The 17,901-nt window shown below is 40.8% G+C and overlaps 1 protein-coding gene across 1 annotated transcript; it reads left to right on the top strand.

The window, feature by feature from the left end:
• Positions 1-1,106: 1,106 nt before the first annotated feature.
• On the top strand, positions 1,107-17,560 carry vkorc1l1 (vitamin K epoxide reductase complex, subunit 1-like 1). The gene is given in 4 exon segments (XM_074610161.1): positions 1,107-1,433; positions 9,093-9,202; positions 12,724-12,830; positions 12,833-17,560. Coding segments are annotated over 4 exon segments (531 nt in total). The 5' UTR covers positions 1,107-1,242; the 3' UTR covers positions 12,956-17,560.
• Positions 17,561-17,901: the final 341 nt, after the last annotated feature.

The raw sequence follows: 17,901 nt of genomic DNA, 5'->3' as shown, positions 1-17,901 counted from the left end.
ATAACGTTTCTCGCTGCGGAGCCCCGTCACTTCACAAGACACGGGAAAACCTCTGTTGGTCTGGAGGAGCTGCAGCAGTTATTTCTGCACAAACATCCACTGTACATTCAGTAGATATTCTCAGAGCTAAACTAACTCTTCTGCAGTGTGGAGTGTGCGCGCATGGGCTTGAGGTGGAGCAGGCTGAGTGAAGGCAAGCAGGCAGAGGAGCAGAGTACAGCAGAGACTGCGGCCCTGGAGACCAAAGCTACAGTCTCCCCCGCGTCCTCCGACCGTGGCCAACACTGTTTAACAGACGGGCTTCACTAGATACAACTTTGTGGTTTTGGTGCTTCCGTGTAGTTTGTGTTGGAGTCTCGTCTGAACAGCGTAGCCACACACGAGCGCGCATGAGACACCGACCCGGGTGATTTATACATGTAAGAAGTTACAAACAGTCCTTTTAAAGCCTGAAAACAGAGCCATGAGGAGGTGCAGAAGTTTAGTTTTCTCTCAGAGCACTTTAATTACAATATGCTGAAAGGTTATTATGGATTTTTTGCCCAATGATGCAAAAAATATACTGCCTACTGCCGCTTTAATCTATGAACCATCCAGCTCCCAGAAAATTGCAGGATCGCTCCAACTCTGAGTTCTTTTAAATCAAAGCTTAAAACTTTCCTGTTTGCTGCTGCCTTTTATTAAACCAGATAATGATCTTATACTGCACTAGAGCTTTTACTCTTGTGTGTTATACTCTAATTTAACTTCTATCCTAGCTTGTTTTTATTTTCTAATCTTTAATGTTTTTATGTTTTTATAACTGTTTTAATTATGTCTTAATGTTCTTTTGTACTTTTTCGCAATGTTCTTGAATGTTTATGTAAAGCACTTTGAATTGCCCTGTTGCTGAAATGTGCTATACAAATAAAGCTGCCTTGCCTTGCCTTTAATATATATGTTCCTATATGGCCATATATCAGATTTTTGCATGGGTTATATGAGATAAATAATTTAACATTGTGCATTGTTATAAACCTATATATGACCTTAGTTGCTTGCATATGATATGTGTGTCCTCATAGTGGTATATAAACCAGTGTTTATATGATGCCCTGTGTTTAACTCCTCCTCCCAGCGGCCCCGCCCCTCACGGTGAATCACGTCCTGACGTCATCTCTCCACGTCGCAGTCTCTGTCTGTGTCTCCGGCAGCGCTCCGCTCTGCGTATGTATGCGTGTCTCCAGCTAAGGCCAGAGAGTGATGGCGGCGCCCGTCCTGAGAGTGTCCACCCCTCGGTGGGAGAGAATAGCCCGGCTTCTCGTCTGCCTGCTGGGCGTGCTGCTGTCTCTCTACGCCTTTCACGTGGAGCGGGAAACGGCTCGGGATCCCGGCTACACGGCTCTGTGCGACGTCAGCAGCTCCATCAGCTGTTCGAAGGTCTTCAGCTCGAGGTGATTTGAATTCAGTCAAAGAGCCGCTCAATGAGGCTGCTGCTCTCTGCTAGGGAGGCTGCTGCTCTCTGCTAGTGAGGCTGCTCTCTGCTAGTGAGGCTGCTGCTCTCTGCTAGTGAGGCTGTTCTGCTAGTGAGGCTGCTGCTCTCTGCTAGTGAGGCTGCTGCTCTCTGCTAGTGAGGCTGCTCTGCTAGTGAGGCTGTTCTCTGCTAGTGAGGCTGCTCTGCTAGTGAGGCTGTTCTCTGCTAGTGAGGCTGCTGCTCTCTGCTAGTGAGGCTACTGCTCTCTGCTAGTGAAGCTCAATGAGGCTGCTGCTCTCTGCTAGTGAGGCTGCTGCTCTCTGCTAGTGAGGCTGCTGCTCTCTGCTAGTGAGGCTGCTCTCTGCTAGTGAGGTTCAGTGAGGCTGCTCTCTGCTAGTGAGGCTGTTCTGCTAGTGAGGCTGCTGCTCTCTGCTAGTGAGGCTGTTCTGCTAGTGAGGCTGCTGCTCTCTGCTAGTGAGGCTGTTCTGCTAGTGAGGCTGCTGCTCTCTGCTAGTGAGGCTGCTCTGCTAGTGAGGCTCAATGAGGCTGCTGCTCTCTGCTAGTGAGGCTGCTGGCTCTCTGCTAGTGAGGCTGCTGGCTCTCTGCTAGTGAGGCTGCTGCTCTCTGCTAGTGAGGCTGTTCTCTGCTAGTGAGGCTGCTGCTCTCTGCTAGTGAGGCTGTTCTGCTAGTGAGGATGCTGCTCTCTGCTAGTGAGGCTGCTGCTCTCTGCTAGTGAGGTTCAATGAGGCTGCTGCTCTCTGCTAGTGAGGCTGCTGCTCTCAGCTAGTGAGGCTGCTGCTCTCTGCTAGTGAGGTTCAATGAGGCTGCTGCTCTCTGCTAGTGAGGCTGCTCTGCTAGTGAGGCTCAATGAGGCTGCTGCTCTCCGCTAGTGAGGCTGCTCTCTGCTAGTGAGGCTGCTGCTCTCTGGTAGTGAGGCTGCTGCTCTCTGCTAGTGAGGCTCAATGAGGCTGCTGCTCTCTGCTAGTGAGGCGGCTGCTCTCTGCTAGTGAAGCTGCTGCTCTCTGCTAGTGAGGCTGCTGCTCTCTGCTAGTGAGGCTGCTGCTGCTCTCTGCTAGTGAGGCTGCTGCTGCTCTCTGCTACTGAGGCTGCTGCTGCTCTCTGCTAGTGAGGCTGCTGCTGCTCTCTGCTAGTGAGGCTGCTGCTGCTCTCTGCTAGTGAGGCTGCTGCTGCTCTCTGCTAGTGAGGCTGCTGCTCTCTGCTAGTGAGGCTGATGCTCTGCTAGAGAAGCTGCTGCTCTCTGCTAGTGCTGTCTGGGCGGTTCGAACTGTCACTCTCAAGCTAGCAAAGGCTAAGTGTAAACTATAACCACCGGCGTGCTTTTGAGCTGTTCATTAAATAACATGTCTGGAATAAGTAAACTTTTAGCTCACCATTCACACCATCAGCTACAATGAAGCTAACGCTGCTAACCGTTAGCTAACGTACACTTCTGTTAGCCAGTTAGCTATCAACGGTCAGCCGTTGGTAGATTTAAACCAACCGTTAAATTGCCGTTAGGTTAGCTAACGGCAACTTAACGGTTGGTTTAAATTACCAACGATCAGCCGTTGGTAATTTAAACCAACCGTTAAGTTGCTGTAGCTAACGTTAACTGCTCTGTGTATGAATGTGTATGAATGAGGTTACACATCTGTAACACCCAACTTTAGCATACAGAGTTGATGTTAGCTTGCTCAGAGTAACGTTGTGTGTTGTTGCTGAATGAGTTCATTCATTCCGCCCAGTAGAACTGTGCTTTTTGGTGGTTAGCTGACTTCATTTTGATGAAATTGGGGGTAACTTTCTAAGCTAGCTAGCTCACGTTAGCTGTCAAGCTGCTGTCATTAGCAGCCTAACCCTATCTAGCTCAATGAAGCTAACTCTGCTAACCGTTAGCTAACCCATCTGTATACTTCTTTTAGCCAGTTAGCTACCAACAGTCAGCCGTTGGTACATTAAACCAACCGTTAAGCTGGTTTTATTTATGAACGGCTGACCGTTGATAAATTAAACCAACCGTTAAGTTGCTTAGCAACGTTAACTGCTCGTACTGCTCTGTGTATGAATGAGGTTACACATCTGTAACACCCAACTTTAGCACCAAAAGTTGATGTTAGCTTGCTCAGACTAACGTTATTGTTGCATGTGTGTTGTTTGCTGAATTTGTTCATTCATTCCGCACACTAAAACTGCTTTTTTTGGTGGTTAGCTGACTTATAAATTGGGGGTAACTTTCTAACCTGCTAGCTAGCTAGCTAACGTTAGCTGTCAAGCTGCTGTCATTAGCTGCCTAACCCTATCTAGCTCAATGAAGCTAACTCTGCTAACCGTTAGCTAACCCATCTGTATACTTCTGTTAGCCAGTTAGCTACCAACGGTCAGCCGTTAATTAAACTAACCGTTAAGTTGGTTTAAATTTAAAAACCAACCGTTAAGTTGGTTTAAATTTACCAACGGTCAGCCGTTGGTAAATTTAAACCAACCGTTAAGTTGCTGATAGGTTAGCTACCGTTAACTGCTCTGTGTATGAATGAGGTTACACATCTGTAACACCCAACTTTAGCTTGTTCAGACTACCGTTATTGTTGCATGTGTGTTTGCTGAATGAGTTCATTCATTCCGCCTACTCAAAACTGTGCTTTTTGGTGGTTAGCTGACTTAATTTAGATAAATTGGGGTAAGTTTCTGAGTTTCTAGCTCACGTTAGCTGTCAAGCTGCTGTCATTACCATGCTAATGTCACCTGGCAGCTCTCATTCAGTCCAAGGGGTTAAACCAAACACCCATAGCTACCTGAAGAGACAGAGCAGAGAGCTGCACCAGAGGTCAGTGGAGGGGACTAGTTACATTAAAGTTTCACTGTTGCTAACCATCAATACCAGATAGATAAATGTGCCACAGCTACACAGATAAAAGCTGCTGCTGGAGTTTCACTCTAGTTATGTATCCATTGCAAGCAGTCATTTAAAAATACACCACTTTTACAGTCTTTAGATCACAGTTCTTTTATTAAAACAACTCTTAAGTTCCCATACCAGTTTGACAGTGGGCAACTATGACTCAAGGGAACCCCACCTACTGACTGATAGATTCAGAGTCTTTGCGGGCCTTGAGCAAATACAAAGCATTCACAGGAATGTAACTTGTCTAGGACTTGTAAAGTGAGGGAGTATACTCACTGTCTGAGTATTAGAGACAGTCTTGCCTTTGTCACCTAAGATAAGCAGTTAAACCATCAGCTATGTGATTACAATTAGTGCAGTAAATGACTGAATGAAAGACATCATTTCTTCCCTCTCAATAGAGATAGGATGTCACGGTACCAGAAATCTAGTAGTCGATATCAATACCAGTGAATTTACACGATTCTCGATACCAATTCGATACCACGGTAAAAAAAACAATAAATCCCATGTAATTCAACACGCACTCCTTTATTAAAACATTTGAACATTACAAAAAACAGAGGCCTTTAAGTAATAAATAAAAAGAAACGTCTATTAACATTGCAAAACAGAACAGTGGCATGTAGCCTTCAAGTATTTAAAACAAACAATATTGTCTGGATGGCTGTCTTTGAGGTGCTTTGCTAAATTGGAAGTATTTCCTCCTTTGGAAAGAAAAGTACAACGGCACCGTTACTGCACCGCATACTGGTTTTTGCTAATCTATTATTACCCCTTGTAAATCCGCCTCGAATGCAAAGTACTTCCATACCCGACTCTTGATATTTGTTTTCTCAACGAGTTGAGGCGGAGGTAGCGCTGCAGCAGCTGCCATCTTTCACGTCTCTTATGTTCCGTTTGTTGTGTCCATTTATGTCTATGTTAAGCATCCTTGGGTTTCTTGAAAGGCGCTATATAAATCCAAGTTATTATTATTACGTCTCGTGTTGTTGTTTTTTTCGTTGCTGTTACGGCGTTCTTCTTCTTCCTTCATTTCACGGCAGATGAGAACATTTGTTACTGCCCCCATTAGATCCAGAAGAATCGCATCTCCAGTACCTACGCTCCGGTACCAAATGACCACTATAGGCATCGTTCGGTAAACATAACGAGTATCGTGACCTTTTTAGAATTTTGGTACCGAGTTGGTACCAAAGTATCGGTTCTCGTGACATCCCTAGCAGTGTCTGTTTCAGTCTAATCTCTAATGCCATCAATGTCTACAAAGTGAATACCCTATATTTGGTGATGCAGCTTATTGTATTTGTTTTGTGCATGCATCTGTTTGACATAACGTCTTGACAAACTAGCCAGAAGGTCTACTGTAGTGAAAATAACCAAAAGCATGACTGCCTGCAATGTGGGAAAACATCACATCATTTATTATACACTTGGAGAATAATTTCAAGTGGCAAATGGAATGAGATTGCATGCTATTTATTAAAAAAAAGACTTAACAATGGTAACATACTCGTACAGAAGCTTTTAAATCTTATCATCCCCAACTCTTACTAGCATTCTTCCCAAATATTTTATAGCATCGTGTTTAGAAGTCGACTCTTGAGAACTTTGCTGCCTTTTTGGTCAGGTCAAGGTCATGGTTTTTGGTCAAGAGATTTTATCTCAATTCGTTTTACCCAGTTACATAAATACAAATTCTGTGGCATAATTGGGCATGCGGTTGTGGTAAATGACAAGAAATACCACAAATGTCTGAGTTATTGAACCAGCCTCTTATCTCCATGCTCCTACTGTATTTTAGCCTCAAATAAGACATGGAAAACTTCATGCTGAATTCATTCTAATGTTCACTAAAACATGAATAGTGATATACCTGTATAGTTGTACATAAAAAATATGTATGGATATAGATCAGTGTATATTCAGACATTTTAAAATTATCTACAGTTCTTCTATGCTGGAACTCAGGAACTAGAAAGACTGTTTCTGACTACGTAAAAAAAGTGTGTGAATAACCTGTTTACTGAACATGTTGAATAAGTTCCCACTGAGTGAAACTCGTGCTGCTTTTAAATAGCCTAAGCATATGACTGCACTCCTATCTTATCTTTTGGTGTGCTGGATGTCGTGGTTTTCTTGGAAAGAAAAATCCATCGGCACATAAACATATTGTGACAAACTTAAAGCAGCAGTGGGTAGAATTGGAGCAAATATGATTTAAAAAGTTATTTTTATGAAACGATAGTATCTAAGACAGGTAATATATGAAAAAAATCACATTCCTCTGTGTCCTCCGGTGCTCCTAATGGCATGTGCAAGATTTCACAGACCGGAGGAAAACAACGAATCAAGAGTCGAGCTGAGGCCTGTACTACGAAGCGAGTTCAACATACCCAGGGTATCTTCTCGTTATCTGGCTTCACTAACCCTAACAACCGAGATCACACTAAGCGGTCCTACAAAGGTGGTTATCAACTCGGTAAATCAACCCAGGGTTTCTCAGTCTGGTTATGAGCGCGTTCACATGAACAGGGAGGTGTTTGCAGCATCTGACCAATCACAGACATGGACAAGTCCATAAAATTTGCAGAGCAGAACATTTTACAAAGAGTAAACTATATTAGACAAATACGAAGAAATTAAACACATAATCCAGGCTAAAAGTAACACAGTTGAAGCTGCTAAATGCGGGAAGAAACAGCTGGCAAAAGAAAAAACTCCCTATGTGTGAATGCGTAAATTAACAGACTTATTAATTTAACGGAACACTCAAAAGTAAGATATACTCGTCTAGATATAAATAGCTTTTTAATGTACAACGGATGACTGGATTACACCTACTCATGCCCAGTAATAACATTGCGGCTTGTATGACTATCTGAACCTTCTTTCAACTGCGTCCCCCCCTCTCAGGCGGTGTGAAACGGGACTCAAGAGGAAGTTAAAAAATAAGTATGAAAATATAATTCAAAGCGGTATGCAACCACAACATACAGCCAGCTGTCCTTCCTGCATTTTTCAGTTTAAACTGTGTTGTTTTTAGCCTGGATTATGACTTAAACTTCTTCATGTGTGTGTAATATTACCATACGATCCGCTCACTGAGCTTTGATTGGTCAGTAGGCGGTGCTTTTATACGAGTTGATCTCTTATCTGGAACATAACCTGCTCCGGAGCAGGTTAGGTGTTCAGCTTAAGTCTCCATGGCGATCTACCCCGGTAAGAAGTGATCCACCTTCGTAGGAAGGAAAACCCAGAGTAAACCCTGAAGTTACCTCGCTAACGCCAAATCCTGCTTCGTAGTACAGGCCTCTGGAGCCTTGCCGTCTCTGAGCAGCTGTCAATCACTCGCGAACTCCGATCAAACTAGGCAGCGCTGATCAAATATGAATCAATATTCTGTTACTGTAATGCCTATTTCTCTCCTCAAAAGTTTTCAGGAAAATCTTGTAGTGTACTGTTTAGCTGTAAAATGAGAAAGTTTGTGATCTAGCAGCCATGTTGAGATCAGTTGAGAAAATACCAAGCACCACCCACCAGCCGGAGCAAACTTTTTCATTTTACAGCGAAAAACATTCTGCCTACCCCCACTTTAACAGTTTCACAGCAGGGCAAAAGCTTCCGTTTTACTAGAGCACAAACTGGAACAAGACCTAGTGTGTTGCGTAGGTTTAGTGGTGAACAACAGGTGAGAATGAGAGTATATTTCATCAGCACCAGTGGTTGCGCCACAGGCAAATTAAATGTCACCCTCTTGAGACAGTATTAATAGAGTTCTTAACATCAGACAAACTCAATAAAAGGGTTGCCTTTTTACAGGCTCTCATCTGTCACGCGCACCAAAGAATTTGGTGGGACAACTCCAGCCTTGATGGTGGTCATGTGTCCATTGCAGTGATTAAATTATTTAATCGCGATTAATTGCAAATTAATCACATTTTTATCTGTTCAAAATGTAGTTTAAAGGGAGATTTGTCAAGTATTTAATACTCATATCAACATGGGAGTGGACAAATATGCTGCTTTATGCAAATGTATGTATATATTTATTATTGGAAATCAATTAACAACACATAACAATGATAAATATTGTCCAGAAACCCTCACAGGTACTGCATTTAGCATGAAAAATATGCTCAAATCATAACATGACAAACTGCAGCCCAACAGGCAACAACAGCTGTCAGTGTGCTGACTTGACTATGACTTGCCCCAAACTGCATGTGATTATCATAAAGTGGGCATGTCTGTAAAGGGGAGACTCGTGGGTACCCATAGAACCCATTTACATTCACATATCTTGAGGTTAGAGGTCAAGGGACCCCTTTGAAAATGGCCATGTCAGTTTTTCCTTACCAAAATTAAGCGTAAGTTTACAGCGTTATTTAGAAAAAAATCTGAGCCTGCTACAACCTCAGTAATCGCAATTTGCATTAATACGTTAAAGAAATTAATGGCGTTAAAATTAATTTGCCTTATTATCGTGACAGACCTACCTAAAACACAATTTTGCTAAAAAGCGAACCTCACCCAGTCGGTACTTCAAGTTCCTAGACAACAAATCAATTAGGAAGACCTGGGTCTGATTGCTGCATACTATTTTCTTTTTATCCCATCTCCACTCATTTAGTTTGACTCATTTGGTTTTGAGTTGAGCTGTTTAGTTTGTTCATTTCTGTCCTCCTGAGGTCAAATTGTAACCGCCTTCTCTGCTGATGTTTCCGTGTGGTCTAGGTGGGGTCGAGGATTTGGACTCCTGGGCTCAATTTTTGGAAATGACAGCGCACTGAACCAACCCAACAGTGTCTACGGGATCGCCTTTTATGCCTTTCAGCTCCTACTAGGTAAGCTGTCATTTTATTCAGGGTAATCTGTTGGTATTGCAGGTGACAAATCTCCCAAGCCATGGCTCTAGCAACTAGTGCTGACTCAACACTTTGCCTTCCTCTGTCATGGCTGCATTTTCCCAAACCTGACTCACATGACACATGAGATCATATTTAGCGGTCATGTATAAATATAACTAAATAGATAACTTGAAAGCTTGTACTTTCAGTCACCTGACTGAACTGCAGTCAATATTTAGATTTATTTGGACTTATTTTTTAATCTATTTCTACTAAGATTTAGGGGTATAAGAAAATATTGAGTATAGCGATATTACGTTTTGTGATACTGTATTGATTCTCAAAAACACCATATCGATCTTTGATTAATAGTTTACATGCAAAGATGAATTGTGCCCTCTCAATGTAGTGCTATGATATTTGATGTTACAGGGACTGTGATAAATGCAATTGCAGATGTCATTGTTCTGATTGCATAAAAAAAAGTCAACTTTTTTTAAACTCAGATTTTATGCATGTGACAGTTTTTCTAAAATTAGATTTAAAAAATTGCAATATATCGCCTTGCCTACAGTATCGCAATATATTGAAACATAACCCCTGTATCATGTATCTTTCTTGCCAATATCCAATAATAGTGTAATTTGGCACTGTCCGTTCAGAGTAAGCATACATATTTTTCCATATGTGTGACTTGTTTTAACTCGTCCCCTCAGTACATTGATGGTGTCGCAGACTGGTTCGACATGATGTTTGCCTGCTGAGTGGCCTGTAGGCCTCCCTGGCCACCTGGCGCTGGCACAGAACAAGAGGTCCTTTTAGCCACAGCAGTTAGCACTCATTTGACTAACACAATAGCAGCCCAGTTAAACCAAACTGCTACAGCGGGTCAAGATTTCCATATTTAAGGCAAGAGCACTCAGTTTCAGAAGTTTCATTATTTTTACAGCCTTGGACCGTTTATCCTCGGATTAATGCCGGTGTACAGCATTTGACTACTGTCAAAAATGACTTAACTGTACACTCAAATGTTGAAATGAAACGTCAAATTAATGCTATAGTTGTGCCTTTTCCCGTTATATTTTCCTTTATTGTAATTTAGTGTTATGACGAGAATATGGGTGGGCAATGTGGATAAAATCCTCTTTTTATCACAATAAAAATGTACATTTACATTACCATTTTATATTTACTTATGTTTATATTTAAGCTCTATATTTTAACTGCACTATTTTATGCCTTAGATTGGCTTTTACATTTGCTTGTGTTATTTCTCCTTTTCTATGTACATATTTTATGAGCATAGTTGAAGGAACCAGAGACTAAAGATTTTCATTGCCAATGACTGCTTTGCTGGAATTGACAAAAGACAAATACAGAACCTTTAACAATATGGAAAAATATCATGATATAGTACATTTTCATGAAAATCAATTGAGAATCTGTAAAAGGATGAAATAACCACATTAATATTTGTTTTGTCTGGTATTTAGTTTGCTGGATTATCCAAAAACAAATTACTTCATCACAATTGTGTAAATATCATAGAGATAATAATACAATGCGTCCATAAAGCAGTTCTGCTCATTGATTTTGCGACATTGCCCACACTGGTCTAATACACCCAGAGATATTAATAGTTACAGGACATTACACGTCATGGAAAAATCTTTTGACATTTGACAAATTAATCTCACCTGATGGTATATAATTTGTCTTGTATTGTTTATATCATCCAACCCTAGAAGAGGACATACTGTCAGAATGTGTTCTGGTCATTTCCCATGCTAAAAGAGACCTCTCCTGTACTACTACAACTTTATAAATGTCTGGTAGTGATTGATGTTACCACCTGAATGAGCCCCCAGTGGTGGAAGAAGTACTTCAATCTTTTACTGAAGTAAAAGTAGCAATGCTGCAGTGTAGAAATACCATTACAAACATTCAAAGTTTGACTTGAGTAAAAGTACAAAAGTACCAAAAGTAAAAATAATCACAATGCAGAATGGCCCATTTCCAAATAATATGCAGCATATTGGATTATAATGACTCAGTGAATTAAATGTATTTATTAAATCAAGTTTCTTTAATGAATATAACTCGTCAGTTTTGTCAACATAAACATTATGATGACATTGAGACGGAGCCGCCAAGTGAATATGATCTTTTTCTTGTTGTGCTGTAAAATAATGTTATTTTTGAAAGGCTAAACGCCAGAAAATATGGATTGAAGCTGAATATTTTGGTATAGATTTTGCTAATAAGACGCACAAATATATATATCTTTTTCAATAGTTTTGTATACAGACTTTTGTAAAAAATAATTATGATTTTTAGTTCAGTATTTATGGATTAGATTTAGTTTTGATAATCTGTATCTGCAAAGTAACAAGTAAGTAAAGCTTTGAAATAAATGTAGTGGAGTATTTGCCTCTGAGTTGTTGTGAAGTAGAAGTATAAAGTCACATAAAATAGAATTACTACAATTAAAGTACAAGTACCTCAAAATTACACTTAAGTGCAGTACTTGAGTAACTCCCCACTGCATTGTATTTATGTCAGGATTTCATAATCTATCATTAATAATCACTGAAACAGACAACGTGTAATCACTGATTTTATTTGGACACTCATTATATTAAATCCAGCATGCCTGTTATTAACGCCTCTCTGTGGTTTCACAGTGAGCCGTTACAGCCCTCAGACATGCCGTTCATTCATGCCTTAAGAACTGTCAATCTGTGTGACTCACGCATGATGTGCAGACATACCAGCAGCTGTTCACCTGGGTATTCTGCCTGTAAACTTTGAAAGTCGTCAGATTACTGTTCTGTTCACACTACACAACTTGCTGTCTTGTAATCTGGAGTCTTTAAGTCGTTGTGATTTTCATACTACATGACTGACCGGCGACGGGGGGTCACACACTACAAGATCTCTCACTGGGAGGAATCCCAGATGACGTATCAAAACTATGTTTTGTCACGAAAACACATGTGTTCACATAATAGCCTGTTTCCACATGTCTTTAAAGGGGAACTACGCCCATTTAAAAAATTCTATCCTATTGTCTTAGACAGTCAAAAAAATATGAGTAAGCATGAACAACTTTCTCCCAAATCCAAAAACTTGTCGGCGAGCAAAAAATCAGGGTTGAAGTTGTGTAGTGTGAACTAGGCATAAGAGAACCCAAAAACCGACTGTTTCATTTTCAGGTATGCAACAGTAACAACATTGTTACGAACCTAATGAAATGTCACAAACACAAACACTGAGGAAACTTGGCCTTAGAACTATGACTGCACCTCATGTGACAACAGAATAATATGAGCAGTCTATTCAGTGTTTAAGCTGAATGTCATCACGAGGAGGTTGGTTACATAAATAGAGAACTATCTGACGCTGAAAGCTCTGAGGAAACAGCAGAGTCATCAGGTTACTTGTGTGTTCTAAGGTTGTCTTTTTTATTTTTTTTAACAGTTATTTGCCTAAGCTCTAGTTTGTGTTTCTCGCCGTAGGAATGACTGTCAGTGCAATGGCCGCCCTTATTCTCATGACGACATCCATCTTGTCGGTGGTGGGTTCGCTCTACCTGGGCTACATCCTCTACTTTGTCCTAAAGGACAGGACCTCTGCATCATCTGCATCACCACATACGCGCTGAACTTCATTCTCTTTATTCTCAACTACAAGCGACTGGTTTACTTGAACGAAGCCTGGAAGCAGCAGCTTCAGGCCAAGGAGGACTAAGCTGTCGAGAACGGCAAGAAAAATGCGATAAACAAACAAACAAACAAAAAGAAAAAAAAGAAACGTGACCTCTGAACATTTGACTTGCCACCAGGAGACCTTGCTTCCAAACAATGTTTATTCTGCTGTGTGTTCAAAAAAAATGAAGAAATTTAACTTAAATGTTGGGGCCTGACATCTCAATGTTGCAAACACGGAAGGATTTGTAAGTGAAAGATGATTTTTTTTTTTCTTTAATTTCTTTTTCCTTGTTTAACATTGTACTCACTTAAGGACGGGGCTGGCTGTGTGTGTGTGCGTGTGTGTGGGGAAACACATCAACCCGAGCAAGCAGAGGCAGAAACGACGGAGGACAGCTCTCTTTTGAACAAAAAGGATCGCAGAATGGAAGAAAACGGGACATTAAAGGGGTTTACTTGAAACGGTTAGAACGGTCCTATTACTGCACAGAGGATCTGCACTAAAAACTCGGAACCGAATAATGGGTCCCCAAATTAGAAAAACACTCATTAGGTTATCGTACAGTTTGCAGATAAGGTTCTACGGCGGGGCGGGAAGGTTGGCAGGGGGGCAAAACGATTAACATTTATACCGAGTAGTTTCTTTTCATGTTTACACTTTGTAGTACGTTTCTTTTATGAAGAGGACCACTAAAATTAAACACAGGACAATGTGAGATATTGTGTGTAGATCAGTCAGATTTGTTTGTTTTGCAATTCTGTAAATAGCTGCTGAGCAATATTCCAGGCTAGATTGTGATTTAGTGTTGACACAAACCTTTAAGGAAAAACAAACCCCACCAACAAAACAGGAGAAAACATCTGGAACAAACAGTGATAAAGGTCACGGTTAGGTGAAGATGTGCTCGGGACATCTTCCGTCCCGTAAACCTGGTCAGGCATGCGGTTCAGAGTTCTTTGTTGTAAGTGGTTCTTGTTTCATCTGATGCCACCGACACAAGTCTTTTAAACAGAACTTCTTTTCACCAAGTTTGCATAAAGGCACCCTCACTCTTTTTTTTCTTTCTTTTTTTGTGTGAAAAGCATTCCTGACCTCCACACAAGTGGGATCCATAAAGACTTATGTGCCTAAAGGAGTGTTAAGGTGAATTACCTTAATTTCTTTTTTTTTTTTCTTTTTTTTTTTACGTTTTGGGCGTTGGGTGGGGGGGGGTAATGTTATGTTAACACCAGTTCTGCTCATTTGTTTTATTGTCACAGGTCCAAGGCTTTATTTTTATGATCACAGTTTTGTAAATTAAGATACCAGTGAAGTGTTTCTCCCTCCCTAATAGAGTCTCATGAGGTAGCGAAAGGCTGCTACACTGTGATTGTCTGCTGAAGTGTAGAGTGAGAGCCCCGGCGGCGGAGGCGTCTCTTATCTTGCTGTTTTTAATTGCGTTGATGCTCATCTGGCTTTTGTTCACTGTCCAGCCTGTGTACATTTGATGTCAATTGAACAGTAACGGTGATCTTGCCAAGCTGAGTTACAGTTCATTTGCAGGATGTGAACAAAACTTGTCATGTTTTACGTTGACACGAGCGGCAGAAGCGTAACAAGGTGTAAGAAAACAAAAAACAGTATGTTAAGCCATATGTGGGATTTTTGCTCCAGAAGGAAAGATATCCAGGTCGCTGACAGACACTGAAGCTTTTCATGAAGTGGCTGATCTCTAACATAGCAAGGTTTGTACAGAGAGAGATCACAGTATGGGGGAAAAGCAACCACAGCTGGTAGTGGCTTTGCTAGAAATCCACAGCATTGCCAGTTCAGTTCAGCACCGAGTAGGACCGTTGTCTCTTTTCCATCCAGAATCCACTGATTTTAAAGCATCCTACGTGTCAGATGCATGGTACACTATCTCCTGGCTTTAAACATATGTTGGCACATCGGACAATCTTACACACACTGTCAAAGATCCAGAAGAGTCGTAGTAATAACTGTAATAATGTGATTAATCTGTGGTGTTAAACCAGCTTGTTAATAGTTTCCATCACTGCTAGTCTCTATGCCCCTCCACTTTAATAGCATTCAAGTTCTCCCTGTCAGTTTGTGTGTGGGGCGGGGGTTGTTTAAGTATTGATGATGGCGACTGCCAGGAAAGTAATCTCAGTGACGTGCTTCCTGTGATAACATATGAAGTCATCGCTCGTCTATGAGAATGGAACTTGAGGTGGTACTTTTTTTCCCCCCCAGGATATTGTCAATGTGAAATTGTCTGTTTGTGCATGTTGTAACCCATTTACTACTTCTCATATATAGACTGTGTTACATTAATGTTACTCATTTTCCAAAGCATAATGTGTGCTATATATTTGAGATAGTTTTTCCTGTACACCAGGCAGACAATGGTTTCCATTCATTTCACTATGTGATGAAACACACTTTAAGAGATGCTTCCAGCACTTAATCCCCCTCACAGAGAAGCTTGTATATACTGTTCACTATGTCAATGTTTGTCCTTTGGGTTTCAGTATAACCGAGAAATGTGATGCAGTTTGGCAGCCTGCTAGCCACTAAATCACTAAATGGATAACCAAACTTAAAGGAGTGCTCCACCAATTTAGCATACAATCCTATAGACCCTCTTACAGCCGACATCATGGGTACGTCACGGTGTTGTTAGCTGGAGGCAATACAGAGGAAAGACTGAAGGCAAACACAAATCCCCTCAGAGTAGTAGGCTAAAGTTACACATCAAAAATGTCATCTTGCTGTGTTGTTGGGTGCAAGAATCGATATTGCATGCAAGCTACAATATTGGCGAAGAGAGAAAATGTTGCTAATAATTTAGCTAAGGTTAGCAGAAGTTAGCCTTCTTCTAATCGTAGCATCACGTTAGCTAAGTTATTCTGCCTCCACCTACGCTCTGCCCAGAGAAATACGTCACCATGTGTACTAACATAAAAGGGGTTTATAACATTTATTCCAAATCGATGCAGCAAAACCAGTCATTTTTTATTCCATGCATTCTTCTTTCTTGTCAAAACATGGTGCCTACATTACCCACAATACAACTCGACCACCGACAGCTCGGCCAGAGATTCGTGCTGTATGCTAGTAGTGGCTAACGTAGTGAAAGGTACAACTTTTTTCACATATGCAGTAATATCCCCCAACACCTGTAAACATAGTATGATGTGTACAATCTGTGGAGTTCCCCTTTAAAACACATTTAAAGTTTCATGCCATACAGAAAAGAATGGGAACCAATGGCTGCCTGGAAGAGAAACTCCGTAGGATTTGCCTTGGAAAATGGTTGGCGGTTATGTTACGGTGACATGATTGGTAGTAAACTGGCAAATAAAACATGCAAGCACCAGTACAGTCCTTTTTAACAAACTCTATGGTCCTCAATAGAATGATTCAAATGTTTGCATCATTTCTTAGCAAGTCATCTTTAAGATCTTCCTTATACAGTATTGCCTTGTCAGGCTTACATCAGGTTCTGTTTCATCTCAGCTCAGAATAAGATTAACAACCGCACTGTTTCGTCTTCGTCCTTTGTCTGGGAAAGCCTGTGTGCACTCACATATAAAAGACAAGTCTCCTATGGATTCACTTGCACAAGTCAAACTGACATAACTTGCTAGTTTTTGTGGCAACAAATCTGGGTCCTGTGAGTATCGACCATAGAACTGACTAGTGTACAGTGGGTAGCCTATCATTTTGTTCATAATTCCAGTCATATGCAAGCCTATGACGCTAGTTGTGCGCAGTTACTTTAAAGAAATGGGTATAAGGAATTTGGATGTTGAGTCAAAAGTGTGAAATATTTGGCTGGTAACACATGTTGTGTGATGATTTAATGTCAAAAATGATCGATACTGCATTCTCATGAATATTCATTTAGGCCCTAAGGTATAAACTGCCATGTTAGTTGCATCACCAATGCCAACAAAAGTGCCTTCTGTTTGATCACTAGGCCTTGAGCCAAAGACGAGCAACAGTAATAGCCTTGTAAAATGAAGAATGGTAACTGTAACAGGCACGTCTGCTTGCCTTCCTTAAAATGTAATCTGATAAATTGGCAATTCCCAAAGATTTGATATCCAGTATCGGTGCAAAAATCCATTCAGAAATTGCCAGACAAAATGCCCCGTCAAATCAATGGTCGTTCCCTTTTTCCCCTCTGAACTCCACTATATAATTCTCATCTTTATTTTGTCTAGCTAGGACATGTTTGTTAGCTAAGAATACACTCTGTTTAAACTACATGATTGTAATGTTCTTTTTTCATCATTAATTATGCCCTTTAGCTGTATAGACTGTTAACATTCTGGGTTATTTTAGTAAAAAAAAGAAAAAACGTTGAGGGGTTGGAGGGCTAGGAATCCATGTGTCAGCATAAAATGTTTATTCAATTTCTTTGTGGAGGAAAACTTACTGGGTTTGCTTCTGTATTGCCAAATATGTTTTAAAATGCTGTATTTTCTTACATGGAAAAGTGTTACATGAATGGTAGGAGGGTGCAAAAAAAATAAATAATCTGTTTAAATCCATCTTACCTTAAGGGAAAACTGTGGAAAAGGTTGACATGAGAACATTTTTAATTGTGTCATTGTCATGTGGAAATGATCTACCATTAAAACATTCCCTCTGAAACCACCTGTCATTTTAAGTTATTTGAATAAAATGAAATGCTGTTAAACTAAACTGAAGGGGATCACTGCAATGTTTATGTTGTTACTGTGACATTAAAGGTCTGTCTCTGAATAGTCAGGGTGTGAATATTAAAACTGCCTTTGCTTGCTATACTCATTCATACTTTAACTTGCACTGCTGCTGGATTCTCGCGATGTCACGAGATCGCGGGATCACATATCACACGGAAATCCATCTTGTCAGGCTTCAAGTAATGCGTTTGTGTCCAGCAAGCCAGATCATGGACCAATCGGCGTCCTGTGAGGAGCTACTGGCAACCAACGGGCGTGGCTTAGGTGTGC

Source organism: Sebastes fasciatus, chromosome 16 (assembly GCF_043250625.1).
Source record: "Sebastes fasciatus isolate fSebFas1 chromosome 16, fSebFas1.pri, whole genome shotgun sequence".
NCBI lineage: Eukaryota > Metazoa > Chordata > Actinopteri > Perciformes > Sebastidae > Sebastes > Sebastes fasciatus.
The sequence above is the reverse complement of the archived record's forward strand: the minus strand, read 5'-3'. Positions and strand labels throughout refer to the sequence as shown.